Below are 27,891 nucleotides of genomic sequence, written 5' to 3'. Positions count from 1 at the left end.
CATTCCGCAGATGAGATCGACAGCTCCTCCATGTCAGACGACGACAGGAAGGAGATTGTGAACATCCAGACCTGGATAAACAAGCCGGACATCAAATACCACGTGCCCTGCAGTGAGGTGAAGGAGACGGGACACATGTTCCCCAGGTGAGACGGGAGCGCGTGTGCAGGCTGCGCACGGCATTCCACGTTTGCAGCCATGTGATCTGAGACAGTAGGCCCTTGGACTCGGTTCCTGGGGGGCCTCCTGTCTTCTGGGTATTGTTCCACCCCAGATCTGTTCCACAGCTGCACTAACTGCATAATTATACGAGTCCTGAAGGTGTTTTAGAATGGACTGTACATTTACTGAGTGATTAACTGTAATACTTAAGAAATATCCTGTAGGTGTCTAAGAAAACCATTAGGTTAACTAGAAAAACCTAAGAATCTGAACCTATTTTAGAACAACCTATAAAAGACAACACCTGGTAGGAACTGAGTATGAGACACACTGAGGTAGCCCTTTTCAAGTAATTACCTTGAACACGTTTGTACCGATTCAAATCTGAGCACAGCACAGAGAGACATTAGAGCCAATCCTGTCAGGGCAGGGCACAAAGGTGGAGTTGTCACAGTGAAATGGGATAGAGATTTAGGTTGGGACTCTGCTGTTTCAAGCCGCATGGTAAAATTGTCTAAACCCCCAAATACCCATTTGTTAGGGTTCTACTGACATTGAAATGTTGCAATATACATGCAATACCCATGCAATGGAAGATTAGTAACTGTTTTTAATTATTTTAACTACATTTTTGGTCATCAGTTTTTCTTTTCTGTGAAAGCATAATGCTTGAAAGAGCTGTGCTTGTTTCTACCTTACCGGTCCACGTCTACTTTGTGTGTGCGTGCAGTCATCTCCTGGTGACGGCGACACACATGTACTGCCTGCGCGAGATCGCCTCCCGGAAGGACTTTGCCTACATCCAGTCCCGACAGGCGCTGAACTCCGTGGTCAAGATCACCTCCAAGAAGAAACACCCCGAGCTCATCACCTTCAAATTCGGGAACAGCAACTCCGCGGGCGTGGAGGTGCTGGCAGTGGAGAGGTAACCCTGCTCCGTCTGCAGAAACCGTCAGAGCACACGGGAAGGGTGGAGGGGCTACCATGCAGGTTTTGGTTTGAATAACTGGCACAAATTAGACTGTTTGTCCTAGGCTTTCCATAAGGATCAAAATCCTTTTATGCTTACTGGTGTGGTTACAGACTAACCTTTTTGCCAGTCAGCTACTGTGCCTGGTTCTTTAATTTCAGAGTCCAAGGGGCTTCAGGAGTGACTGCATGTTGCTTCTCATGAGATGAAAGCACTAGTGTGAGAAACGGGAGATTGTGCATGAGCCTGCATACCCAACAAGGGAGTGCTTTGCTCTGAGGGTTTCCCTGGTACCGGGGCGCGAACAGTTCAGTGTAACCTCAAGCGTCGTGGTCCTGCTTCTGGCTGGGAGTGTAACTCTCTCCCTGGTTCTGGCCTGGTTTAACTCTCTCCCTGGTTCTGGCCTGGTTTGAAGACGGCTGCACTTAAAGCTCCTGTAATGCCCCCTCACCCTCTGTGCTCTGTGCTCTGCCCCTCCCAGGTACTTGATACCCAACGCCGGGGACGCCACCAAAGCAATCAAGCAGCAGATCATGAAGGTGCTGGACGCCCTGGAGAGCTGATAGCAGTAGGGCAGTGGCGGAGAGGAGGATAGCGCCACCAACTAGCAGGAGTGAGGAACTGAGAGGGGTCCGTGTCCGCAGGGGAAAGGGGAGCTCAGCTCTCTGGACTGATTAAAAAAAAAGAAAGAAACGGTGTTGTCTTCTCCTTGTGTGCCAGCACGGTGAGCTCCGAGAGATCCTGAGCACTATAGGAGAGCAAGACGACTCCCGGGAAGAGAGCGTTCGAGATTCTAAATTATGATGATTCCATAATTCTTCACTGTTTAATTTTCTTTGGATCTTAAGAAAAAAGAATTAAAAGATGCAGTGTATTATTATAGCTCCTCTTACCTTCTGTTTCTAGTGTTGACCTCTAGCCTTAATGAGAACAGGTGCAAAACAGTTTGTGAGCACTCCAGTCCAAGCTAAGACGGCTGTTCAGTGAGGAGCTCTGCAAAACACTTCAGTTGGATATTTGATCACTGAAAATTGACTAGTTTTTGTTTTTAACAACCAGCAATCTTTTCATTTGACTAAACTGCTTGAATTTCACAGAGATTTCTTTTTCTTAACCATTGCTGGACAAGTACTAGAGAGCGCAGGAGTCACTGGGAGAACAGGCCCTCTCTCTGAACCCAGTAATGCTGCTTTGGGATCCTGAATGAGTGAGTTCTACTCCAGTGTTTAGGCAGTGCCAGTGTACATGAGAACCCTGTGCCGTTTCTGTAGTGGTGATTAAGTCACTCTTCATTCGATTGACGCATCTAGGGAAAGACTGTCCAGCTTGCTCAGGCCAGCTCCTGTGTACACATGCTTGTAAATGAAATATGATAAAGTTCTGATTCCTTGTCAAGGTTAAATCATTTTGATACCTGTCCTTATAAGCTTCTAGCCTTAACCCATACCTTGCTGTGAATTTAGGTGAAACTCTATAAATATTCACTGTATATATTTTACACTTGTGTTAACTCTAAACCACAAACACCAGACCTGGAAGAAGTGCATTCTGGGAAGAAACAAATTTCCGGTTGAGATCTCTCACACAAGGAAAGGGATCGGTGTGGGATTGACAGGATATTGTGGGCACCCACCATGAACTCAAGACATTATCTCCCTTCCTGTGGCTGGCTTCAGTCTCCCTGTCCTCATCCCAGTCTGGGCTCCAGATTTTTAAATTTCTGGAGCTCTCCCTGGGCACAGAAGGGGAGCCTAGGGGTTTCTGCTGCTTTTTACCTGCTCTGATAGGAAAAGAAAGCCTCCACCCCTGTGTGCAGCAGACAGGCCTCAAGTGAATTTTGGTGTAACAATATAAATATTTACTGTATATATTTTACACGTGTTAACTACAAATCACAAACAATAGATCTGGAAGAGTGGATGTGACCACACCACCATAAACCTAAATGGCAGGTGTGATGACAGGGAAGCATGATTTTGTTAAACCAGTTTTTAAAATCTTCCTTCCCTGCAGTCTGTATACGAATTTCAGTGCACTGTAGCAGTTCCCTATGTGGATGGGGGGGAGGGTTGTTAAATCTACAGACCTGTATAGTGTGCAAACACTGGCGTGGGGGGAGAGGAGACACAGGTGCTCATGGATAACTCATGGGGAATATTTTTTTTCCCTCCCACAACTATTTTCAAATGACCCTCATTAATAGGCTTCAGCTTTTCCTATCTGTAAAAATTTGTAGTAATTGTTTTGTGTAAACTGCACCTTAAAGTTGTTTTGGGTTTTTTTTTTAAGGGGGGGAACCCTCTGTTGTACTTTAATAAATCTACAGAGCAAACTCTGGCCCTGGCTCTTGTTTTCAAACCACACTGCTGCGGTGTGTCGAGACAGGAAGTTGTTCCTCTTCCCCTTCATTACAAGCGTCCGCGACTCGCTGCCGTTAACGGGTGATGCCTGTGGTGGAGCAAGAATGAGACAAAAAAAAAGGTTTGGGAAAGTGTTTTAAGGAAAAAAAAAAGTATGCACTTCCTTTAAATACATAATCTTGTTCAGTCCTGTTCATAGGACCTACAGTTCCACTGGTGCTGTAGGAGGTAAGATATTACACTTTAAGCTTCGTTTACCTCATTGTACATGAACACTAAGGTGCTTTCCCCCCAGAGATGGGAGCATATTCATTCCCCCATGATGCATCTCTCTATAAGAAGCACAGGGCCTCACGTCAACCTGGCTCCTGTTGAGGACATTAGAAAAACTGGTGAGCAGTGCATGCACAAATTAGGCTCAAGAAGTGGTGAACTGCAAATGAAAGGAGGTAGCCAAGGTTTGGAGAACCACCGGCAGTAATTATTCACCCTCATGTCAATTTCAACACTCATTTTGTTTTGGTGAAAGGAGTAGAGGGGTTGGAAGGTGCTTCAAAATACAAGTTACAAATACACATTTCAGTTCTCATAGCAGAGCAAAACCAGTTTCTCAGCTCTTTATGAAAGAGCTTCTTCCCTGTCCTATCCACAGCACTACCTCTAAATGAGCAATCATACACTCTTAAATCAGGTCTGGAATAGTAATCAGCCTATTGCCTTTACCAAGTACGGCCTTGCAGCAAATGCTGGCATTAGTGTCTGCTCTGTGGTTGGTGGTGTAATACTGGGACACCCTGCATGCATTAGAATAAATGTATTGCATTAAGCTTGTTCAGTTAAATGTGGTAGGGCACAGATTCCTAATGGAGTGGGTCATTTCCAAGTACCAATTCGCAAAAACAGCCTGTGGATGTTCAGAGGGTTATTGTGCAAGCGGCAGAGTAGTGGCACTGTGGCCAAAGATCCGCGCCTGTGGCTGGTTCAAATCTCACTGTCAGCAGAAGAATCCTACTCCCTTGTGATCCTGAGCAAGGCCCTTAACCCCCCAACTGGTCTAGGGGTGCTGTACAATGACTGACCCTGCACTCTGACCCAAAGCTTCTCTCTCCCTGCCCATGTGTCTCATGGAGAGCAAGCTGGGTTATGTGAATAGACAAATTCCTAATGCAAGAAATTGTATAGGGCTAATAAAGTGATCTTCAGCTCTTAAGGCTTCAGCTTAAACTACTCCTGGACAGTGCAGAAACTGAGATACCCAGCAACTACATTAGGGTATTACCCTCGTTATAGCACAAAAACCTTGAGCCACTAGTCTCCACACGGTCCAAGATCTTTTAATTTTCTGAGTTGTTAATGGGCTCTGTTCCAAATATCAATTAAACTCAAGCAGAGCAAGTACAAAGGGGTAAGAAGTGATTACTCTAGCATGTAATAAAATTAACCCCCCCCCCAATAACAGTACATTAAGCCACACAGCTTATACATGGAGATGCAGTGCTTTATTTTTCCTTTTAAAAAAAAAAAAGCCCTTTTTCTTGAACTTAATTCGGGAAGCTGAGACCCAAGACAAGCATGTGAATTGATGAGCCGTTACTGTTGTGTCCTTTTAAATCTCCCCTGTTAACCAGCAAAATCCCAGTCCAGGCCGGACGGAGCAGGGATCCACATACTGACCGCCGATTTCCGAAAGAAGGGGTGTCCCAGGCACGAAAAAAACAGACTCGCATTCTGGCAAAAAGTCCAATAGCTAGAACGCGGAGAGGCGGGAGTAGCAAAAGGGAACATAACTGCACTCGATTTAAACGAATTGCTCAGCTACTATTAAATTGACGTGGAGAGCTCCGCACAGGAGAGAGAGAGCGCTTTCCGAGTTGAGACTAAGAAACGATACCCACAGATTTCCGCTCAGAATACACACCGTCTTTGAGTTGCATTTCAGGGACAGTCTATCAAATCCACCCGGTCTAAACCCAGTCATCAGTCTGGCCGGGAACTTCACTATCAGCCGATGACAGTCAATTCAAAGTGCGGCCACCTTCAGCGGCACCAAATATCGCACGCCAGTCCAGACGCGGTTGGAGGAAGGTCTCTATTTGGAGCTGGTGTACTTGGTGACGGCCTTGGTGCCCTCGGACACGGCGTGCTTAGCCAGCTCTCCGGGCAGCAGCAGGCGCACGGCGGTCTGCACCTCCCGGGACGTGATGGTGGACCTTTTGTTGTAATGAGCCAGGCGGGACGCCTCGGCCGCCAGGCGCTCGAAGATGTCGTTGACGAAGGAGTTCATGATGCTCATGGCCTTGGAGGAAATCCCGGTGTCCGGGTGCACCTGCTTCAGGACTTTGTAGATGTAGATAGCATAACTCTCCTTCCTGCGTCCCTTTCGGCCTTTACCTCCTTTCTTCCCAATTTTAGTCACGGCTTTCTTTGAGCCTTTCTTTGGCACCGGCAGCTTGGCAGGGTCAGGCATCGTTCACATTCAAGACAACACCGTATCTATCCTCGCATGCGATGCAGCTACATAGTGACGCTGCAGGTGCGGCTCCTTTTTTATTAGGGCCTGGATGCAAATTAGGTATTGATGGCCGGGAGGCCAGTTTCTCATTGGTGAGCAATGAGTGTGTGTTAGCCAATGAGAATCGCCTCCTCTGTACACGGCGGATTCTATGAATGAACGGCTACGAAGATCTGTGTGTAGACGGCAGACCAGTCAGAAAAGGACTGCGGGTTTAAATTAGAACGTGGGAGCTTTTTGGTAAATATCTACATATGTCAATTCTATAAATAGAAATATTACGGAACTCTCTTATATTTAGTATTAAAGATGGCGTATCTTAATTCTAATTAAAACATCTTAATTGGTTAGAATATTCAGACTTTTTAAAATGATATAATTTACCATTTATGTTCTGTTGTCTTGATTTCTCCGCTGGTAAGTAACCGTTGAAGCTATCGGTAGCAGCGGCCTAAACTGGATAGTCTGGTGACTGTTATTACAGCAGGTTGTTTTAGGGACGCGTCAACTACAACACCCAGAAGGCTTTGCAGTCGCGGCGTACCGACTTCCTCTCCAGAATCGGTGGAGTTCAAGTGTGTTGCAACAGAGAATTCAGTGTTATGTCCACTTTAGCAAAAGCAATGACTGGTAAGTATGTTATCCTTGATCGATTTAAGAAATACTTAAAATGTGGGCAGCATATAAACCAACGTTAATATGGGTGGCGGATTGCTGTAATGTCTTTTGAAAACTTTGACAACTGTAGAACAGTAAAATCCAGCCCTCGGGTTGCAATGCAGGAGAGTTCTGTGAAGCATAATAATATTCTGATGTTATATTTATCTGTCTTTCACTGGCTGTTGTGGTTTTGATAAGTGATCGTGAATCAGCATTTTAATAACCTCCTCTTGGTATTCTGACGTTTACACTGGGACTTCTTTCCGATATGCTGCTCTGTCACAATTTCAGAAACCAAAATCCTTAGACGCCTTTCGGTTACTGTATCTGTCCGTCGCTATTTAAGCAGTTGGCCGCGAACTGTCCGTCTGATTCTCAACCCAGGCTGTAGGGGTCAGTGGCAGAGGACAGAGCCAGTGTCTGTGACTAGAGTCCATTACTAGCAGAGCCCACCTCTCCTCTCATAGGCTCAGTGTCCCTTCAGTGATCAGGGGGACAGGTTATTGTTTGTCCAGCACCCTGGTCCCTGGTTTAACAGACCCGTGATTCCTAATCTGGTTAACCTCTGTACTCACTGGTCAGTGTGTGTCTTCACGCGGTGCTGAGCTCAGTCTGTTGTCACTGTTTCTGATACAGAGCTGCTGGACAGAACTACATCAGTCCTTGAGCCTGCTGTTAAACTCATGTTTTTAAACATGTGGTAGTATTCTCAAGGATTTTCGGTGTGTCCTTTGAAGTATTTACTAGTTCTATGCACACATTCCTTTATTAATGGTGTTGTTAGGCTGTTATTTTATATTGTACCTGAAATCCTTTCTGTACATTGCAGAATTGCTGAGCTCTTTTCCTTAAAGCCAATGGTTCTTCCAGGTTCAATCCTTCCAAGCTGTTAATCATCTAGTTGAGCTACACACAGGGCTAATTGGAATCAATTTTGACAACTTGCATGGATGGTGCCCCTAAAACAGTGAAGTTACACCCCTCCGATGTAAAAATGCAGTATGTACTAAAATGTATTATTGGAGCAAATCAAATACACCTAAACTCCCTCTACAACCAGAGAGTTTTAAAGGAGGTGAAGTGCATTATGGAGTGTGTGGCTCAGCCCCTCCATAGCAAATTAATACTCCTCTCATCGGTACTACATGTGTAACAGTAACAGGCTCAGGAAATCTTTCATCCCTTCTGCAATCTCACTGTCAAACAATGCAAAGTAAATCTCCTAAATCTCCTGAAACACTGCTGTACTGTCTTCTTTCGTGTACTGTTGTGTTGGACTGTTGGTGTATAGTTTGAATTGAATTGAACAGTGTCTGGCCAAGGTGCACCGTAACCTGGGAACAGAATGTTGGCCAGATTTCCTGAGTGTTCTGGAGTGTTGTGGAATGTTCTGGAATGTTATAGAGTGTTCCAGAGTGTGGGAGGTGAAGGCAGTGCTCCAGAGGGCCTGCATTCATAGGGCTGTGGTCTCGTGCAGCATTCCGGTTGGCTCTGGTGCAGCTCCACGTGTCCACCATAAAGACGGACAACCTGAACCGGGCGCGCGGACTCATCAAGGAGGCAGCAGGGCAAGGGGCAAAGGTCGTGACCCTTCCAGTGAGTATGGTGCTCCAGCCCTCCTTATCATTCCAGGAGAGCAGCTTGACACGAGGTGTCTCTTGTCATTTTCACAGGATGGATGCAGCCTCATGTTCAGATCACGGGACTGGAAATAGGGATGGATTTTATTGTCATGGCAGAGCAGTGAGTTTACTGCTGTTTAAAGAAAGTGAGCAGACGTTTGCCTAACGGGGTTGACTAACCTTAGGGTTCAGAGATATTTACTGAGGTTTTTAATTTTAATTTTAAATGTCCTCAGATTCAAATAATGCAACAAAGTTTTAACCTTATCCCACCCATGATCAATCATTGGCCCTCACATACTAAGTATGTGAGTGGGAATGTACTGTCGATACACTGCAGAAAACGCCTACATAAAGCAGGAGGAGCTGCTGGACACTCAAGTAGTGTAGGCTTGTATTCTGCAGATCCTTTCCTGTGGCACCCAGTTGACTGACACATACAGTACGGTCACTGTACAGAACTAACTCCTCAGTTGCATGGTCTTCAGACCAGTTCTGTCTTAGGGCACACACAGACACACACATTCACACCAGGGCCAGATTTCCCAGAAACCAATTTACCTGCCAGTATGTCTTTGGACTGTGGGAGGAAACTGGAACACACAGAGGAAACCCACACAAACATGGAGGGGACCTACAAATTGCATGTACTGAGCGCTCTAGGTCAAAAATTAAACTCAGGGCCCCGGTGCTCTGAGACTGCAGGTCTAACCACTGCACAGCTGTGCCTATTCCCAGTATGTGTGCAGCATATTGTTGTGTAGTCTTCTAAGGCAAATCATGAAAATACTGTTTTTAACATGAACCTTGTGTCCCAAACTCCACATGAGCAGGTCCAGAGAGGACTAACCTCTGTACTGGAAATGTTCTGTGTCAGCCCCTGCCCCTTTCTTTCAAAGGAAACCCTGTTCAAACTCAGACTTAATCCCCTATCTCCCTGTTAACCTCAGGCTTCTCAGATGCAGAAGACATAGATTGATCCCAGGTTTACAGGTTTACAGAGTCTTACAGGAGAGGTAGTGCTGATTGGAGGAGAGGTGCATCTCTCAGTGATGTCACTGCTAGTCTGCAGGCTCCAGGCGGGTCCAAAGAGTCACTTTAGCAGTGAAAGCCAAGAGAACTCTGACCAATACACAACCACCATTTGCTGCTCTTAGCCATTTGTGTTGGGAAAATCCGGGCCACAGCCAGATAATAACGTGACCCAGGCTTTGCCCAGAGGTAATTGACTCCCACTGGGAAAGTGTGGGTCTGCTTGTTCGATAAACCTGGCTTGGGCTCTAAAATATCTAGGCAGGGCAGAAGTTGTCATTGTGGATGTTGAACAAGCCCATCTGTGACAGTTGCCATGCAGTAGGTTTTATTCCTTTTGCCCTTTGTGGGGAAGGATGTGCTCTCTTGCCCTCTTTTGGACTATGACTGAATACGTTGAGAGGCTTTAAAAAATGCTACAAATGTTATTGCTTCCTGTGACCCCTAGTTGATTTGTAAATGTCTTCCAGTATAAGAGTGCCAAAGCATTGGAAACAACTCTAGTTTTGTAGCGTCAGATCAAAAAGTCACACAGTGCAGTGTAGGCAGGCTGTACTTTAACTGAGAGGTTGTTATCTTAACTGAAGTTTCTCTCTTCCTGACTGGACATGTAGGAGTGCTTCAACTCTCCATATGGCACAGGATACTTCCCCCAGTATGCTGAACCAATCCCTGGGGACTCCACAAAGATGTTGTCAGAGGCAGCGAAGGAAAATGGTGTTTATCTGATCGGAGGTGAGACGCCTGATCTCTCCCAGCTGTCATCCACCCCTTCATGACTGTATGTTCAAGAACAAAAGTAAGTTCTGAAACAAGAGGATATATAGTAGCTACATTGATCCAAGGATGACATCCAGACATTTCTTGATAGATGGCCGGGTATCAGATTCAACAGCTGTCCTCATGGCATCTCCTGCATTAGGCTCTTGAGAAAGTTTTCACTCCAGATGTTATTTAGATATAACAGGGAAAACCATGATGCATGCATTTGATATTCAGGTTGTCACCACTATAAATACCACAGTGCAGAAATAAGAAGAAAGTTTATTTCTAAAATTTAGTGCCAAGTAATTTTCAGTTGCGCACTGCAAAAACTCAGTGATGAAAATGCACTACCCATATAGCCAACAAACAGCTAAACCTTGTTTTAATCAGTAACCAGCAGAAAACAGAGGTCCAGAGTCATAATGTTTCACTGGCTGGCATCCCTCGATAGTTCAGAATTCTATTATAGGCCATTGTGCATAATTGGAACTCTTCTTATTCTTACTCTTCTGGATGTGTTGTATATGCTGTTAGATGTTTAAGACCAGTGTCCAGGCAGCCCTGTGCTGTGCATGAGAAGATGCTGTCTATGTGTTTTAGGATCCATCCCAGAGGAGGATGGGGGGAAGCTGTACAACACCTGTCCAGTGTTCGCTCCTGACGGGACCCTGCTGCTCAAGCACAGGAAGGTGGGGACTGTTATCAGTACTGTACTACACACCCACACGGGCGTCCCACTGTTGGTACTGTACTACACACCCACAAGGGCGTCCCACTGTCGGTACTGTACTACACACCCACAAGGGCGTCCCACTGTCGGTACTGTACTACACACCCACACGGGCGTCCCACTGTCAGGACTGTACTACACAACCTCACAGGTGTCCCACTGTCAGGACTGTACTACACAACCACACAGGCGTCTCACTGTCAGGACTGTACTACACAACCACACAGGCATCCCACTGTCAGTACTGTACTACACAACCTCACTGGCGTCCAACTGTCAGTACTGTACTACACAACCACACAGGCGTCCCACTGTCAGTACTGTACTACACAACCTCACTGGCGTCTAACTGTCAGTACTGTACTACTGACACAGGCATCCCACTGTCAGTACTGTACTTCACAACCACACGGGCTTCCCACTGTCGGTACTGTACTACACACCCACACGGGCATCCCACTGTCAGGACTGTACTACACACTCACACGGGCATCCCACTGTCAGTACTGTACTACACAACCACACAGGCTTCCCACTGTCGGTACTGAACTACACACACGGGCGTCCTTTTGTAGGAACTGTACTACACACCCACACAGGCTTCCCACTATCGGTACTTTACTACACAAATAGGTGTCCTTTTGTAGGAACTGTACTACACATGTACTCGCTCTGTCATTATTGTACAACACACTGGGATTCCACTGCCAATGCTGTACTACACATACACAGGTGTCCCCCTGCCGGTACTTTACTACACACACACACACAGACATCAGTACTGTAGTACACATACACATTGGCATCCCACTGTCTGGTCTGTATTTGACACACTCTTCATTGTCAGTACTGAACTCCACATTACTGTAATGCTGTACTACTGTACATTACTGGTAGTACTGTGCTGTATACACTCACAAATACATACTCATGCTGTCATACCTACATTACTGTATGCCTTCAAGTGCCCAGGAGGCTGCAGAGAGATCCTGGACAGCTAATTTCACCGCTCAGCCAATCGTGTGCCACTGCTTGGGGGATCCCAGTCACAGCCTGGTAGTTCTATAATCCAGTCTCGAACCCCTGATCTCACCCTGTGTTGTGTCGACCCCCCCTGGAATCCCCTGTACTTTCCCGACTTTCATAACTGTATTTTAAAAGCCTGTATTCCCCTCACAGTTTCTGCCCTTCCCTCAACAGATCCACCTTTTTGACATTGATGTTCCTGGGAAAATCCGCTTCCAGGAGTCGGAGACTCTCAGCCCAGGAAGCAGCTTCTCCGTGTTTGAGACCCGTGAGTGTATTTCCTTCACACTGTTCCAACCTTGATAAACTCTGGCTGGATACTGCAACATTAAATTGGACTTTTTTTCCAGAAAATTAAGAGCAGAGTTTGCCTCGAAGAAAGAAAGCTATATATCTACTATTAAATCAGGGCTACTCCACCTGCAGGCTTTCCAGTCTTTTTCATTCCTGAAGTGCTCTACATTCAGCTCCTTAATTACTATATTGATCCTATTAGTTACCAGTTAAATAATTAAGGAGCTGGTTGAAACAAAACTCTGGAATGGAGCGAACTGGGAGGGCTCAAGTGGCGTAGCCCTGCTGTAAATCATTTTTAAACCATAATTATTTGCTCTTTGCCTTGATATGCGTTTGATTGGTGTCATCTTCCCTTGTGCCCTAATTCCCAGCATTCTGTAAGATTGGGGTGGGCATCTGCTACGATATGCGGTTTGCTGAGCTGGCCCAGATCTACGCCCAGAAAGGTGAGAGTGGACATACTCTGAGTTTGGGGTCACACAACGCTTTCTCTGCAAATCAGGTGAACAAACCTGTTTCTGTTGAGATGGACTGTTTCCTTGAGGCAGCAATCCTTTGGATTTATATCTACCGATCTAATGTGTCAAAATTAATTCTGTGTGTGAATACTAATGACGTCTCCTGCCAATACAGTGCTGTGTACAGTGTTGTGACTGGATGAGAGCTAATCAATATTTATACCCGTAATTCACGCTCTGTGTTCTCACTCTTCATTGTTTGTTTCAACATAAAGCTGAAAAGAATTGCTATTCTTCTTTGTGAAGTCTCAAAACGAATTAGCATACACGGTCCACTCTTTTACAAGGAAAGACATGTACACACCCTAGCCTGGAAGGGGTTTCCCTTTAAATATAAGCATAATCAGTTTCAATATTTATTAAGTTTTTAATATTTTGTGCGAGCTTTCTGGTTATGGACTAATGCTCTGCCGATGTGTTGGCAGACCTCATTCTCTCTGTCTGTGACAGGGGGTGATGTGAACCTTGACTGCAACAAATGGAGGTTCTGCAGGCCTGGTGTTTTAACATCAGTGGACAGAGGAGTGCAGACCTTGGCTGAGAATTTCATTTTGACTTTTAGCCAAGTTGTGTAACAGTAAAATTCAGCACTTTCTGGCATTTAAACACTTGATTGCCATTTCTAAGCCTGTGGTAGAATCATGAATCTTGGGTGAAGATCTGAAAGTTGTCTGCAGTTTTCTCACTGGTCTCCGGTGTGTCCCCTCCCATCCTGAATTCAGGCTGCCATCTGTTGGTGTATCCAGGAGCTTTCAACATGACCACTGGACCAGCCCACTGGGAGCTGCTGCAGAGGGGCAGGTTAGTATCTTGAGGACTATACCATCTCGGATCAGGCAAAAGGGGTGTGAGTAAATCATGATTTTTTAAAAACATGGGACAGCCTGCCAGTATCTGCTCTTAGGCCAGAGCTGGTAAGGGCACCAGTCCATCACAGGGTCAACACACATTCTGTAGGTGTCCAAGATAGAGACACGGGTTAACAAAGCAAGTCTTTGGAAGCTGGGAGAAAACCAGAACACCAGGAGAAAAACACACGTGAAGCTGAAGAGAACACTCTGACTCCACACAATCCACTAATCCAGGACGTGAATATACCTCACACCCTTGTGTTGTCCTTAATTGTATTATTAATTGAATTGTGATGTTCATTCCAGATGAAAGATTAAGGGTAGTGCAGACGGGAGTTCTGCAAACATTTAGTTTTTTCTCTCTCTAACCCTTCCTCTTCCTCCTCATCCTCAGGGCTGTGGATAACCAGGTGTATGTGGCCACAGCCTCCCCAGCCCGGGATGAGAAAGCACCCTACATTGCCTGGGGCCACAGCAGTGTGGTCAGCCCCTGGTCAGTGCGCCGTCCTGACATCTGCCTAATGAGTTGGTGGCCTGCTGTCTGTTCGGTGCCTTTTCAGTGGTTCTCTTCTGTCTGCTTCAGTTGTTCAGTTGTTCCTCTGTGTTTGTCTGCTCTGCTGGTTTGTGTTCAGCTGTTCCTGTGAGGGTTTAGTTGCTCCCGTTTGTGTTCAGGTGTACCTTCTTATGTTCAGGTGTTCCTCTTTGTCTGTCTGCTGTGCTGGTTTGTGTTCAGCTGTTCTGTGTTGTTCCTGTTTGTGTTCAGGTGTTCCTCTGTGTCTGTCTGCTATGCTGGTTTGTGTTCAGCTGTTTCTGTGAGGGTTTAGTTGCTCCTGTTTGTGTTCTGTTGTATCTTCTTGTGTTCAGCTGTTCTTCTGTGTCTGCCCTGCTGGTTTGTGTTCAGGTGTTCCTCTGTGTCTGCCCTGCTGGTTTGTGTTCAGCTGTTCCTCTGTGCCAGCCCTGCTTTTTTGTGTTCAGCTGTTCCTCTGTGTCTGCCCTGCTGGTTTGTGTTGAGCTGTTCCTCTGTGTCTGCCCTGCTGGTTTGTGTTGGGCTGTTCCTCTGTGCCAGCCCTGCTGGTTTGTGTTCAGCTGTTCCTCTGTGCCAGCCCTGCTGGTTTGTGTTCAGCTGTTCCTCTGTGTCTGTCCTGCTGGTTTGTGTTCAGCTGTTCCTCTGTGTCTGCCCTGCTGGTTTGTGTTCAGCTGTTCCTCTGTGTCTGCCCTGCTGGTTTGTGTTCAGCTGTTCCTCTGCGTCTGCTCTGCTGGTTTGTGTCCAGCTGTTCCTCTGTGTCTGCCCTGCTGGTTTGTGTTCATTCATCGTGAATGGATATTGTAGTGTGATCAGATCGCCCGTGGGTGAGTGCCGTTCCTGAACTGTGTAACAGATGTGTAGAAAGAGGAAGTAGCGCAACTCACCTGTGTGTCGGTGTTGGCAGGGGCGAGGTGGTGGCGAAGGCTGGCGCGGATGAGACCATCATGTACGCTGATATCGGTGAGTCCCCATTACAGCCTGACCGAACCCCCCAAACCTTTGCTCCACTGCCGTACAGTTGACGCATAAAACCCAATTCAGATCCAAGCTACAGTTTTCAGAGAGGAGCAGGAGAAGTGTCTGTGTGTCCGAGGTGTCTGATAGGAAGCAGACTGGTTCTGTTGAGTCCCAGTGGGAACACTGGGGCACCCAGTAGGAATGGGACCCTTAAAGAGAAGGTGCTTGATGGCAGACTACCTCACAGATTTTTATTTAACATTCTTGCAACTCAACAACCAAAATAATTGTATAGATAAAGGTCATTATTGGATGACCTTTAGGGTTCTTATACATTAAGTAACTTTAATTTGTTTTAATCCTACTATAGAATAATAATAATAACCTTATACTTACAGTGGTGTGAAAAAGTGTTTGCCCCCTTCCTGATTTCTTATTTTTTTGCATGTTTGTCACACTGAAATGTTTCAGATCATCAAACAAATTGAAATATTAGACAAAGATAACACAAGTAAACACAAAATGCAGTTTTTAAATGAAGGTGTTTATTATTAAGGGAAAAAAAAATCCAAACCTACATGGCCCTGTGTGAAAAAGTGATTGCCCCCCCTGTTAAAACATAAATCAACTGTGGTTTATCACATCTTTGGAAAGCTGAGTTCAATTTCTCTAGCCACACCCAGGCCTGATTACTGCCACACCTTTTCTCAATCAAGAAATCACTTAAATAGGACCTGCCTGACAAAGTGAAGTAGACCAAAAGATCCTCAAAAGCTAGACATCATGCTGCGATCCAAACAAATTCAGGAACAAATGAGAAACAGAGTAATTGAGATTTATCAGTCTGGAAAAGGTTATAAAGCCATTTCTAAAGCTTTAGGACTCCAGCGAACCACAGTGAGAGCCATTATCCACAAATGGCGAAAACATGGAACAGTGGTGAACCTTCCCAGGAGTGGCCGGCCAACCAAAATTACCCCAAGAGCGCAGCGACGACTCATCCAAGAGGTCACAAAAAACCCCACAACAACATCCAAAGAACTGCAGGCTTCACTTGCCTCAGTTAAGGTCAGTGTTCATGACTCCACCATAAGAAAGAGACTGGGCAAAAATGGCCTGCATGGCAGAGTTCCAAGACGAAAACCACTGCTGAGCAAAAAGAACATAAAGGCTCGTCTCAGTTTTGCCAGAAAACATCTTGATGATCCCCAAGACTTTTGGGAAAATACTCTGTGGACTGATGAGACAAAAGTTGAACTTTTTGGAAGGTGTGTGTCCCATTACATCTGGCGTAAAAGTAACACAGCATTTCAGAAAAGGAACATCATACCAACATTAAAATATGGTGGTGGTAGTGTGATGGTCTGGGGCTGTTTTGCTGCTTCAGGACCTGGAAGACTTGCTGTGGTAAATGGAACCATGAATTCTGCTGTCTACCAAAAAATCCTGAAGGAGAATGTCCGGCCATCTGTTCGTGACCTCAAGCTGAAGCGCACTTGGGTTCTGCAGCAGGACAATGATCCAAAACACACCAGCAAGTCCACCTCTGAATGGCTTAAGAAAAACAAAATGAAGACTTTGGAGTGGCCTAGTCAAAGTCCTGACCTGAATCCGATTGAGATGTTGTGGCATGACCTTAAAAAAGCGGTTAAGGCTCGAAAACCCTCCAATATGGCTGAATTACAACAATTCTGCAAAGATGAGTGAGCCAAAATTCCTCCACAGCGCTGTAAAAGACTCATTGCCAGTTATCGCAAACGCTTGATTGCAGTTGTTGCTGCTAAGGGTGGCCCAACCAGTTATTAGGTTTAGGGGGCAATCACTTTTTCACACAGGGCCATGTAGGTTTGGATTTTTTTTTCCCTTAATAATAAACACCTTCATTTAAAAACTGCATTTTGTGTTTACTTGTGTTATCTTTGTCTAATATTTCAATTTGTTTGATGATCTGAAACATTTCAGTGTGACAAACATGCAAAAAAATAAGAAATCAGGAAGGGGGCAAACACTTTTTCACACCACTGTATATAGCGCTTTTCTGGACACTCCACTCAAAGCACTTTACTCCCCTTCACCTGTATGATGCGACGGCAGCCATAGTGCGCCAGAACGCTCACCACACACCAGCTGTCAGTGGGGAGGAGAGCAGAGTAACGAAGGCAGTTCATAGATGGGGATTATTAGGAGGCCATGATTGGTCGCCGGGGTTACACCCCTACTCTTTTCAAGAAACACCCTGGGGTTTTTAATGACCACAGAGAGTCAGGACCTCGGTTTTACGTCTCATCCGAAGGACAGCGCTTTTTTACAGTCTAGTGTCCCCATCAATATACTTTGCATTAGGACGCACACAAATTACAAGGTGAGCACCCATACTGGCCCCACTAACACCTCTTCCAGCAGCAACCTTAGTTTTTCCCAGGAGGTCTCCCATCCCGGTACTGACCAGGCACACACCAGCTGAGCTTCAGTGGGTTGCCAGTTGTGAGTTGCAGGGTGATTTTTGGAACAAGACTTCCATTATTATTTCTAAGTATTTTACCTGGTGTGAAATATTTGGGCACTGGGAACAGAAACTCACATGACACTTCCTAAAGTGAGCACTTACAGTACCTGCTTTGCAGAAGTGACAGGCATGGATGCAAATTGTCTGATGAAAGGTGAGAATTACAGGGGAGCCAGGGGGAGCTTAGCTCCTCTGAATAAGGCACGAGCTCCCCTGAAGAGAGCATTTGCAAAATTTTGGGGGGTCTCTAAAATATGGAACCTGTCAATTTATAAAAATTTCTTATTTATATGTGTCACTTTTTTTCCGGTATAGACTACATTTATGTTTCTGTTTTGAGCATGTTGTTGCCATAGAAATAGCTAAGCAACTTAATACTATGACTGATCAAGGCCATGGTGGTGCTGTTACAAAAGTAGGCAACGTTTCTTCTTAAGATTTTCACCTAACAAGCAGACAAACTAACGAGTCACTCTTGGTTAAGTTTTCTCAACAAAAAAAAAGGGCACAGTGAATTTGCAGAGAACATTTCCATTGACATTCAGTTTTCTATATATGTTACTGAAACGTGACAATCATGCCCAAGAGAAAACAGGGATCTTTACTTGCTAATTTGGGGTTCACAAAACAACCAAAACTGGGCGCTCTGACTGTTGCTGCTAGGAGTTGCTCGTCAGACAACTTCACGGGCAACAGGACGGACCCCAAAGACAGCTGAGCCCAGACCTCTGTGGTCACTCCTATTTTAAGGTCAGAGTAACTCCTGTTAAATTATAACTATATATAATAGGGTGCTCATTTTGTATGAGCTAGTTGACTGGCCCTTCATGTGTAATGTGTCCCCCGCACCTCCAGGAGTGAGCTCCCCCTAATGCCAAGATATAATTCACACCCTGCCTACAGATACTACCTTCTGGCAGAGGGCATTGTTTTCACTTCGACATGTCTGTTGTTCAACCTATACACAGTATCTACACCGCCCCCTGTGTTATATTCCAAACTTGTCTTCAGGGTTCAGTGTTTGGATGTTTTATTTTTTATTTAGTTATTATTTAACCAGATTACCCCCATTTACCCCCAGTCCCATTTACAGTAGCAAGCTGGCCAATATGCTTACATGCACATTAATGTTGCACAGAAAACAAGGCAGTGAAAGAAATAAAAGTATGATTAATAATATGTACATAACAGAACTGAACATGGTAATATTAGCAATCGCAAACACTGGGTCAGAAATAATTTAATGAAACAAATGAAGATGCCTTCAGACAGAAAGGTAGCTACTATAGTTTTAGATCACATGGCTAATTATTCCTGTGTCTAAAAATAATAAATGTGCTCTTCGAAGGTACAATCTGACAAAAGTAACGTGCCTTAAAATGTAAGATGGTAGAGGCAACTGCAGGGAATGCTGAAAATATCTGATCTGTCAATTAATTTAAACCAGCAAAGGTTCTGTCTAGTACACAAGGAGAGCCAATAAAAGAAAAAAGAGTAAAGATCCTAATGTTGAGAGGGACAACATTGATCCAGTTGTGATCGATCCAGGGATCAATCGTATGGGATTGTGGTTCAAGATTGAACAGGCCTAAGGGCCATTCTGTACAAGATGAGTATAGACATCTTCAGTTGTGCACACCTGGGGCAATACGGAAAACAAGATACTGTATGTTGCGGAAACCATCTTGGCTTGTGGCTTATTCGTGAAAAAGCTATCCAGCCAGACGCCTAGATATCTGTAAGGTATGACTTACTCCAACTTTGGTAAAAAAAAGTAAATTGTGACAACAGGGATACAAATAAGCTCCCCCTTAGCATAGCGACCTGGTCATTTTAGACTTTATGCATGTTACGCTCTTAAGAAAATTGTATTGAAGAAACGGTAAAAGAAAATAAAAGCTTAATCTTGTTTCCGTGCTGCAGATTAGTGGAAAAGTCTGCCAGACAAATCGGAATTAGCCAGCACTGGGTATTGGTCCATACACGGCAATCGGCAGCTTGTAAAACCCAGAGCGGCTCACACCGCTGTGGAATGGGAGCCTTGCGGTAGCTGTGACACTGTGCGTCCTGTGTTCCAGACCTGCAGTATCTCGCAGAGGTGAGGCAGCAGATCCCCATCCATGCACAGAGGCGCCACGACTTGTACAAGGTGAGCGCCCTGCAGGATGGTTAGGGGACCCCAGTGCTTCCCGAAAACGTGCACCCCTCATCAGAGACCAGTGACTTCCTGCTGCCCGGCGCCGATCCCACTGCAGAATCTCAACACCCTCCATGACTGCACTGGACTGACGTCTGTGATGCCGGGCTGGGCTGGGAGTCAGTTCTGCTGAGGGCTTTGGAAGAGGCCGACTGCTGGCGTATTCCAAGCGAAGGATTGTAAATGTGAGGAATTTCTGGACATCACTTTGGAGATGTTTCTTGTCAGCTTCTTTGCTAATCAAAGATTTATAAAGATGCTTTTGGCTCATCAATGACTGTTGCATGTGCAGAAGCAGTGCGGACAGCCCATGTCAGGAAAACTCAATCACGATACCTAAACTTTTCTTATACCATGATTTTGCCTAGATCTTCACCAGGCTTAAGAAAGTTCTGTTTTTCTGTAGTTATGGAGGAGCACTTAAAAAAATCTCAAAACTTTTAGCAAGTTTCTCTACGAAAGTATCTGCAAAACCTCTTTTTGTAATTGATTGATTTGCAACTAAAAATAAGTATTTTATGGTTAATACAATGGTATAGTATGAGTGATTAGCTTCTTAATTACTTTTCTGACACATTTGTTCAATGGGGTTACATTCCTGACTTGTTGCATTTGTCCAGTGAGAAGAAATGAGTTTTTATTAAGGAAAGAGCTGGTTTAGCCTGATCTCCTTCAGTGTGGATCACCTCTGATTCAGCTCACTGTGTGATGGGCTCTTGTATGGCAAGTGAAACTGTAGTGGAATTCAGTGAAAGGCAGGTTGAACTGCTGCCCTAGTTCACATTTTCCACCCAGACAAGGGCTCCCTCTTGATTCACAGTCATGAAGCTTCGGCAGGTGCTTTAAGTGCACTCACTGTAGGGGAAAAAGCAAGTCTGCATTTTCTTGATGGATATATACACTGTAAACGTCCTGACATTTGCAATGCAAGTCACAATCACATCCAGTCAAGATGCAAAAGGTGCAGATGACAGTGAAATAAAACTGCCATAAACCCACAGAACACAGTCAGCACAGTATTAATCAAGTGCCAGGATGGTGGAGATCACTGAGATGGTTCAGTGCTGCTTGACAGACAGGAAGTGGTGACATAAGAGCCGAGTCAGTAAGTGATGGTCAGTCACAGGCATCTGGAGTCAGGTACTGTATATGAAAAGGGCAGATTTCAGTTTCTTTCAGAAGATGGGGAGTGAGCCTGCAGTTCTGACTGTGGCAGGTAGATTATTTCACCTCTAGGGGGCAGCACGAACCCGGGACTCAGAGCCCGCCAGTGATGACACTGCTAGTCGGGCTGATGAAGCAGATCCTTCAGGTTGGGAGGTATGCAGGCTTAGTCCCCTTGGAAGCCCTTCAAGCCCAAACCAAGGTAGGGAATCTGATGTGGGCCAGACGCTGATGTAGAGAGACAAGGAGGAGGAACATGAGAGTGTTTGAGGAGATTGAAGACAAGGTGGGCTGCAGTGTTCTGTGTGAGCAGGAGCAGTCTGACGGTAAGACACTATTAGGAGTCACCTTCAGCCTCCCTAGTGTTTTCTACAGATACGACAACTTTGGCTGTTACACATACAGCTTAGTTTTGTTGAGAAGAAACCAATCTGGTCATCTAGCAATTGTAATTCACCCTAAACGGAATCTTCTTCTACTCTGTTTGCAACAGCTCAGGATAAAACTGTCCCACCAGTTGCTGACACGAAGTGTTGTAGTAGTAATTCATCACATTCACCCGTCAAATCTCAGCCAGGTGCTCTTTGTCAGTTACACCATTACTTTCTTCCTACGCATTCAGAAACCTCAGGTAGCCCTTTGTGGCCTTAAGGCACGATGCAGAAAAACAAGTTACAGTATGCACATCTATTGGTTTTAGATTTGCTGCTTTTACAAGATCTGTAAATCCACAAATCCATTAATTAAACACTGCTGAATCACTAATATGCCTGTGCTGAACTGGATGGCACTAACACTGATATTCTGGGTGGTGGTGGCAGGGATCAGTAGCATCTCTAAAGTAGCAATTTGAAATAAATAATTGATTATTATTGTTGGCAGCCTGAGACTCGAGCTGACTCAGTATTGCTCCATGGACACAGAGGGAGTCTGCAAGTAGGTCTGAGGTCCTGTCCAGATTGAGACTGACAGAGAGATGGCAGACCAGAGCACATGTTCATGATAAACGTAGTCCTGGGAAAGTGTCACTCAAACTTTGCGTTTCAAGCTCAATAGCTTCCCTAATTTCAGTCCACTCAGAGCTATGGTGTGTGGGAAAACTCTGTATATAGAGGCTATGTGCCTCTTCCTTCTGTGGATGTGCCCTGTGACAGCTGATCCTGCGTCTCCCCTGGCAACAGCTTGCCTCTCTCCTGGTCAGCTCCTTCATCCGTCTCCGTCAGGACCACCCTGTCCTAGTCCTCCTCGATCCCCTCGCTGTATCCCACTTTCAGATTCTCTGGATGAAGCACACAAGGCAGACGCAGTGTTACTGACCAGCTGGGTGCTGCATTTACACACAAGTTGACAGTGGACTTGTGTGCTCAGACACATGTTATCATCTGTCCCATCGTCCTCTTTTTCTCCAGAGCTACGTCGTGGGAGTATTAACATCTGTAATGACATCTGTAATCATTAGCAGCCTTAAAACATAAAAACCAAAAATGAGTAAACCACATTTTTGTATTTTGATATAATTCAGTTTTCCATTATTTTAGTTGAATGTGGGTAGTTGAACAAAAAGGATGAGTTTTCCCATGACCATTTCGCGGGTCAACGGGTAGATCAGGACCACTTGCTGTACTTCCATTCCAGTTCCATCCCAGAATTCTGCTACAACCAGCTCCTTAATTATCTAAGTGATGATGAGCACTGCAAGATCCATACAGTAGTTGTGGAGGTGGACGCTGGAACGGAGCGTCATGGAATGGGTGAAATTAGAATAGCCCTGAGCAAGATGTCTCAGGAAAGCTGTTTTATATACAGTGATCCAGTGTTGCTGGGTAAGTGTTGTCACTGGCAGTGCTGGAGATGTGAAGAAAGGTTGAGTCTCCTTGATCTCACACCTGTGAACAGGTAGGGGAAACCATACTGTCCAGGAACACTGCACTGTGGCGGGCAGAGTTACCTTGATCTGCTTGGGGTGTCCTCTCTGATTTCCTGTCCAGGCTGTTCTGATACAGCAGGACTCCAGCCACCAGGATGGCCACCGTCACGCACAGCACTGTGCCGAACAGCCACATTCCCTCCCAGCCAGTGCGCCCTGATGTCAGGGCACTCGCGGGACGGATCAGCAGTCCGGATCTGCGGCCTGATCGATCCACTGGTGAAGGCATTAAAACTCAAATAAGTGCAAGTTCAACAGCAACACTAGCTGTGTCATCTAGAGTTCTGTAGTCCAAAAATACACAAAATGTGTATGTAAAAACTATTATACCCAGTTTTAACCCTAAAACGCTGAATTCTAAATAATATTAGAAGATATCCATCCATCTGTTCTCTACCCACTTCTTCCAGTTCAGGGTTGCAGGTGAGCTGGAGTCCGTTGTTGGGCACACACAGATACACACACCCACACTGGGGCCAACTGTCCCAGAAGTCAATTAACTAACCAGTATGTTTTAGGACAGTGGGAGCTAACTGGAGCACCCAGCGGAAACATGGGAACTTGGGGAGAACATGCAACCACCATACAGACAGCACCCCAGGAATTGAACCCAGGGCTCTAGGGCTGTGAAGCAGCAATGCTAGCCACTGCTCCACCATGTTGCTCAAAATGAGAAGATAACTCTTTGTTAAATAAGTGTAACCACAGTGGCTTTCTATTAATAAATGATATAATAACATGGAAGGGGGTGAATGCCAACTCCCTGCCGACTGCCAAGAGCATGTCATCAGTATGAATGAACTAGGAACTAGGAATCTTATCCTATAGGAATTATAGGAATCTCAACTACATCACCTTGAAAAGCCACCTAAAAAAATATATAGTGCCTTTAAAAGTAGCTTCTCAAAGCACTTTGCAGAATGACAAAACCAGAGAATAGATTATTAGCTTATACTACAGCATCACTGGTCCTCGTTTATGAAGCTGGGCGGACTGGAGCCACTGAGGTACAGTACCTTTAGTCGAGGCCCAACAGCACTGTCAGTGACTCAAACCCACAACCCTCCAGTGACAAGTCCGGAGATCTACCTACCTACCTACACTCTGCTATGTGCACAGTGTGTGTGGTTAATGAATAGTGCTCTGCCATGCTGTGCCCGGAGCGAACTCCCACTCCTATACAGCAGACAGTATTTACAAGCCTCACCCGCAGGTCTACATACTCACAAACAGCGATGGGGTCTCACCTGCCACAGTGAGACACACAGAGCACAGGCGCTGCAATGGGCCCTCCCCGCTGTCAGTGAAGTAGCAGCCGTAGTCCTGAGCGTCTCCTGCCGTGATACCGGACAGCCACAGGGAGAAGTTGCCCGCCTGCAGGCCGGCGGGGAACAGCTGGGTCCTGTTGCTGTACGAGGGGTCCTGGCGGCCCAGCTGGTCAGCACCAGTCACGAAGCCGTGAACCAGAGCGCCCCCCGCCCTCCATTCGATGGCCAGATACCTCACCGGTAGCCCCCGTGCTCCACGGTAGACACAGAAGAGCACAGAGGATCCCCCAGTGACGCTGATGACACAGTCGTTACCTGCGCCAGGCAAGCAAGCAGAGCTCAGACTGCCAGTAGTTATATACAGGGAGTGAATGATCAGACCCCGTGCCCAGGACAGATATCAGACTCGTGTCTTGCCCATGCTGTACATTACACACACATATATATTAATCCTCCCAATGCTAATCTCTCAGGAAATACACGGACTTACAAATCTGGTTTGCAATCAGATGCTTGTTAGTATTATAATAACATACAAGTAACATACAGGTAAGTGCATTTAAAAGTAAGAACAAGAGGCACTCTATGCAAAGTTTTGCGGGAGCATGGAACAAGTTGCTCAGCCATGTTCAAACTTGTACGCTGACTTTTTTCAAGAAACACTGTCATGCCGGTGTCCTTCGGCTTGCGGTTTTCCTGGGAAACTGCCACATTCTCACGAGGACTCACAGTTTCCAGGGGTTTTGCTGCCTTGACCGGATCACCTTTTAGTGATCTGTGTTAATTAGCTTATTATTCAATTCCCATGTTTCTATATAAAGCTGTGGCCCTGCATTGACGGCACTTGGTTGATTTGTCACAGCACCTTTGTCTCACTTTCCACAATTATCTTGCTGAGCTACAGCAGACAGTCTTTACCTTGCACATAAGTTGTAGTCTCAGGACTGCCCTGAAACCTGTTTAGTCCTTTTTTTTGCTGGCTTGCTATTTGGTTTCTCTGTATCCGAGCCTCCCTTAATCTTTCTCTCTTTTTGTCACGAAGTTTGCTATTCGGTTTCTCCGTAGCCTTAGCAACAGTTTTCAGCTCCAGCGTTGCCCCAGTGCACTGAGCCGGCCTTTGCTCTGCACAGCAGCCTCAGCGTCCTCATGCCTACCCTTCTAAGACTTCCGGCTCCTTTCCCAGGAAACCCACAATTTGGTTTCTCCCGTACACGAAGCTCCCTGTTTTCCCACCGGGGGATTCTGTTTGACAGCAAACCTGGCTTCCAGTCCCCTGCTCTCCACAGCAGCTTCAGCTCTTTGCATCGCCTGACGCAATCTCTGATTCTAGCCAGCACTTCTTTCCACACTTATCATTTTCACTATCACATTTCAAACTGCTTATGGCGGTGTCAACCCTCTAGTTTACCGACCTGCCCCCCCTGACACCCCTGAGGGTCTGCCCTTCCAAGCCTGTTCGGTTCCTTTCAGGGGTCTCGCTATTCAGATTCCTTCCATACACGAGACTCCCTTTTTCCGCAGGGCTGTTGAGCAGCCTTTCTTTCCGCCAGGTATGCAGTTGGGCTGGCTTCTCCTCCTGGTATCGTCGTTTCTCCCCATTACTGACCGGTCTGGGCAGATCAAGCCCCACCGGCCCATAATTCATCATCTCGTTTTCACCCTCCAGTCTCCTGCGCTTGGGTTCTGACAAAGCACCACTCAAAACATTACAAAAACAGGATGGCTCGATTTGTTTCGGATCAATTCATCCCACCAGTCAAACTAATTAGATTAACAAAATTGCCTCCTGTTTTTTTAATGTTTCTCGTGTCCTTATTATCAATAAGCAGGAATGCCAGGCTGCTTATGGTTACCTGGCAGAGTTCCATGTTAATATCTGCACATGCCATTAATGTACAGTAACTGTGCTGGACATACCTGTGGACGCACAGTAGCTAATGAAGTTCAGAAACAGCCCAATCCTCCAGGGCAGCTCCATTCTGCTGGCTGAAGACAGAGCTCTGTGCCTTTTGGAAGAAAGGGCTGGTGGGACATAAGCAGGGACACATCTGGACTGAAGGCTGAGATACACATTTTTCCCCTTCAAAAACACTTACTCATAAGGTCCAGGTGACAATATGCTTCTTATTTATCGCATGTAACTTAAATGAGCAGAACACTCAAAGCATATTTTGCAACATGGTTATTAAATGAAACTGGGAGAACTACAAACATGCAAAAATTCTCAAGCGGTTTATCTACCTTTATCTACAGGGACAAGACCAGCCTCAACAAGCCTGGTGCAAGATTGCAGAACCACTTTATCTGACCTTGTGTTTCAAAGGCATAAGATACTGAATGTATTCTATTATCTACTACCATTATATCATATACTGTATAGTATTCTCTATGCAGCTGTTCTACTGTATCAAGTCTTACTCATGTACTGTAGTCGAATATATAAAAATACTCTTCATGTTACTATGTGAAAAATACTGCATTCAAAGCTCGGATATTTTTATCAAAGCGGTAAACACTTTAGAATTTCTAGATACTTACCATTCCTTATAATTACTATCAAATTGTAGTTTTCAAGTTGGCTGCGTTATTTTATTTGAGGTGATAGGAAAGACACTGTACTGGCTGTGACACGCCAAATCCCTGCTGTTAAATTAAAATTAGGTTTACCGTTTCTTGTTGGTACAGTTAAAATTGCTAATTAAACAAATTATTAACATTATTGTTTGTCTCTTGTACACAGATAGCTCTTCTCTGGATATCATGCTAAAAAAAAACCTCATTCTAACACATTCTAACATATACTAATGGCAGCTTGCTTTTGTCCTAATTACTGCACCGTCCTTCACTTTTCAAGCCTGCAATGCCCAGAGGGTCTTCCTGTAATTCACTGGATAACTTTACAGGACAGGTTAAGAAGTTATTCTGAGTATGCTGGAGAAAAAGGTTTAACCTGCCACTCACCCAACGTCTCAAGTTTGTTTTAGAAGCTCCAGACTCCGCATGCAAAGTACAAATGCAAAAAGAGTTTGACAGGTCTGGCAGCTTTTCCGCAATCATTACTTCTTCCCCAACTGGTTCTGTAGTGCCTGTTTGCCTCGCTGGCAGCTGCCCAAAGCCACAACAGACTGTAAACAAGGGGAACACAAGAACACGCTCCTCGCATTCTTCATATCTGCTCACATAACAAGCGTTTAGGACCTGAGGCGATGAGACATGGTCCGTGTGCAGCTCTTCTGATCGAGCGAGCAGGAGGTCTAGAAACTGGAAATCTTCACAGCTGAAATGGTGGAATGCAATAATGGGACACTTGTATTTTAATTTTTATGTGGTTGTTTTGACCTGCCTTTCAATGCTGGGGCCCTGGGGTGCTTCTGCGTGGAGTTTCAATGTTCTAATCGTGTTCATACGGGTCTCCTCTGGGTTTTTTTTTTTTCCATTTCTTCCCACAATCCAAAAACATACTGGTAGATTAATTTATGTCTGGGAAAACTGGCTCTGGTGTGATCTTGTTTGGGTCTGTGAGTGTCCTGCAATGGACTGCAATGCAATGGACCTGTCCAGGGTGTATCCTGCCTTGCAACCATTGTTTCCTGGGATAGGCTCCACAACACCATGACCCTGAATTGGCTTAGCGTTTATTAAAGTGATAGTGTGACCTTCGGGAAGACATACAAAACCCGAACCCACAGAGCTGCTCCCACAAATAGAGCAGCAAGGCACACACTTCACTGGAACATACAGCACAGACTGGCACTGCACTGGAATATACTGTACAGCACAGACTCACACATTACTGCAATACACATCACAGACTGATAGATAGATAAATAGATAGATACTT

The 27,891-nt window shown here is 45.4% G+C and overlaps 4 protein-coding genes across 5 annotated transcripts in view; 2 read left to right on the top strand and 2 right to left on the bottom strand.

Moving 5' to 3' along the window:
- Positions 1-3,464, top strand: part of tbc1d23 (TBC1 domain family, member 23) — a 35,262-nt gene extending 31,798 nt beyond the window's left edge. For both annotated transcript variants that reach the window (XM_088912829.1, XM_088912830.1), the window contains 3 exons: positions 11-146; positions 893-1,087; positions 1,614-3,464. In XM_088912829.1, the coding sequence (XP_088768955.1) occupies positions 11-146; positions 893-1,087; positions 1,614-1,695 (413 nt within the window). In that variant the 3' untranslated portion in view covers positions 1,696-3,464. The remainder of the gene's footprint in view (positions 1-10; positions 147-892; positions 1,088-1,613) is intronic.
- Positions 3,465-5,581: 2,117 nt separating this feature from the next.
- On the bottom strand, positions 5,582-5,979 carry LOC148836448 (histone H2B type 2-F-like). The gene has a single exon (XM_088913906.1). The coding sequence runs from the start codon at positions 5,957-5,959 to the stop codon at positions 5,582-5,584; it is 378 nt and encodes a 125-aa protein (XP_088770032.1). The 5' UTR covers positions 5,960-5,979.
- Positions 5,980-6,539: 560 nt separating this feature from the next.
- On the top strand, positions 6,540-20,214 carry nit2 (nitrilase family, member 2). The gene is made up of 10 exons (XM_088913776.1): positions 6,540-6,634; positions 8,142-8,260; positions 9,933-10,053; positions 10,684-10,772; positions 12,014-12,107; positions 12,508-12,582; positions 13,377-13,455; positions 13,900-13,998; positions 14,936-14,991; positions 19,573-20,214. The coding sequence occupies exons 1-10, from the start codon at positions 6,607-6,609 to the stop codon at positions 19,665-19,667; spliced, it is 855 nt and encodes a 284-aa protein (XP_088769902.1). The 5' UTR covers positions 6,540-6,606; the 3' UTR covers positions 19,668-20,214.
- LOC148836446 (CD276 antigen-like) lies at positions 18,515-27,129 on the bottom strand. The gene is made up of 5 exons (XM_088913777.1): positions 27,012-27,129; positions 25,968-26,072; positions 24,030-24,365; positions 22,804-22,998; positions 18,515-22,134 (listed from the first exon to the last, which is right to left on the bottom strand). The coding sequence occupies exons 2-5, from the start codon at positions 26,026-26,028 to the stop codon at positions 22,091-22,093; spliced, it is 636 nt and encodes a 211-aa protein (XP_088769903.1). The 5' UTR covers positions 26,029-26,072; positions 27,012-27,129; the 3' UTR covers positions 18,515-22,090.
- Positions 27,130-27,891: the final 762 nt, after the last annotated feature.

This window comes from Atractosteus spatula, chromosome 4 (assembly GCF_055471065.1).
Source record: "Atractosteus spatula isolate fAtrSpa1 chromosome 4, fAtrSpa1.hap1, whole genome shotgun sequence".
Lineage (NCBI taxonomy): Eukaryota > Metazoa > Chordata > Actinopteri > Semionotiformes > Lepisosteidae > Atractosteus > Atractosteus spatula.
This window is presented reverse-complemented; position numbering and strand designations above follow the sequence as displayed.

Coding starts and splice junctions, on each gene's coding strand:
- LOC148836448 (XM_088913906.1), bottom strand. CDS start 5,959: ATGCCTGACCCTGCCAAGCTGCCGGTGCCAAAGAAAGGCTCAAAGAAA.
- nit2 (XM_088913776.1), top strand. CDS start 6,607: ATGTCCACTTTAGCAAAAGCAATGACTG. Junction 6,635..8,141: donor TTTAGCAAAAGCAATGACTG/GTAAGTATGTTA, acceptor GGTCTCGTGCAG/CATTCCGGTTGGCTCTGGTG. Junction 10,773..12,013: donor TGCTGCTCAAGCACAGGAAG/GTGGGGACTGTT, acceptor TTCCCTCAACAG/ATCCACCTTTTTGACATTGA.
- LOC148836446 (XM_088913777.1), bottom strand. CDS start 26,028: ATGGAGCTGCCCTGGAGGATTGGGCTGTTTCTGAACTTCATTAGCTAC. Junction 22,999..24,029: donor TGTGTGTCTCACTGTGGCAG/GTGAGACCCCAT, acceptor TGCCTTCACCAG/TGGATCGATCAGGCCGCAGA. Junction 22,135..22,803: donor GACACCCCAAGCAGATCAAG/GTAACTCTGCCC, acceptor TGCTTCATCCAG/AGAATCTGAAAGTGGGATAC.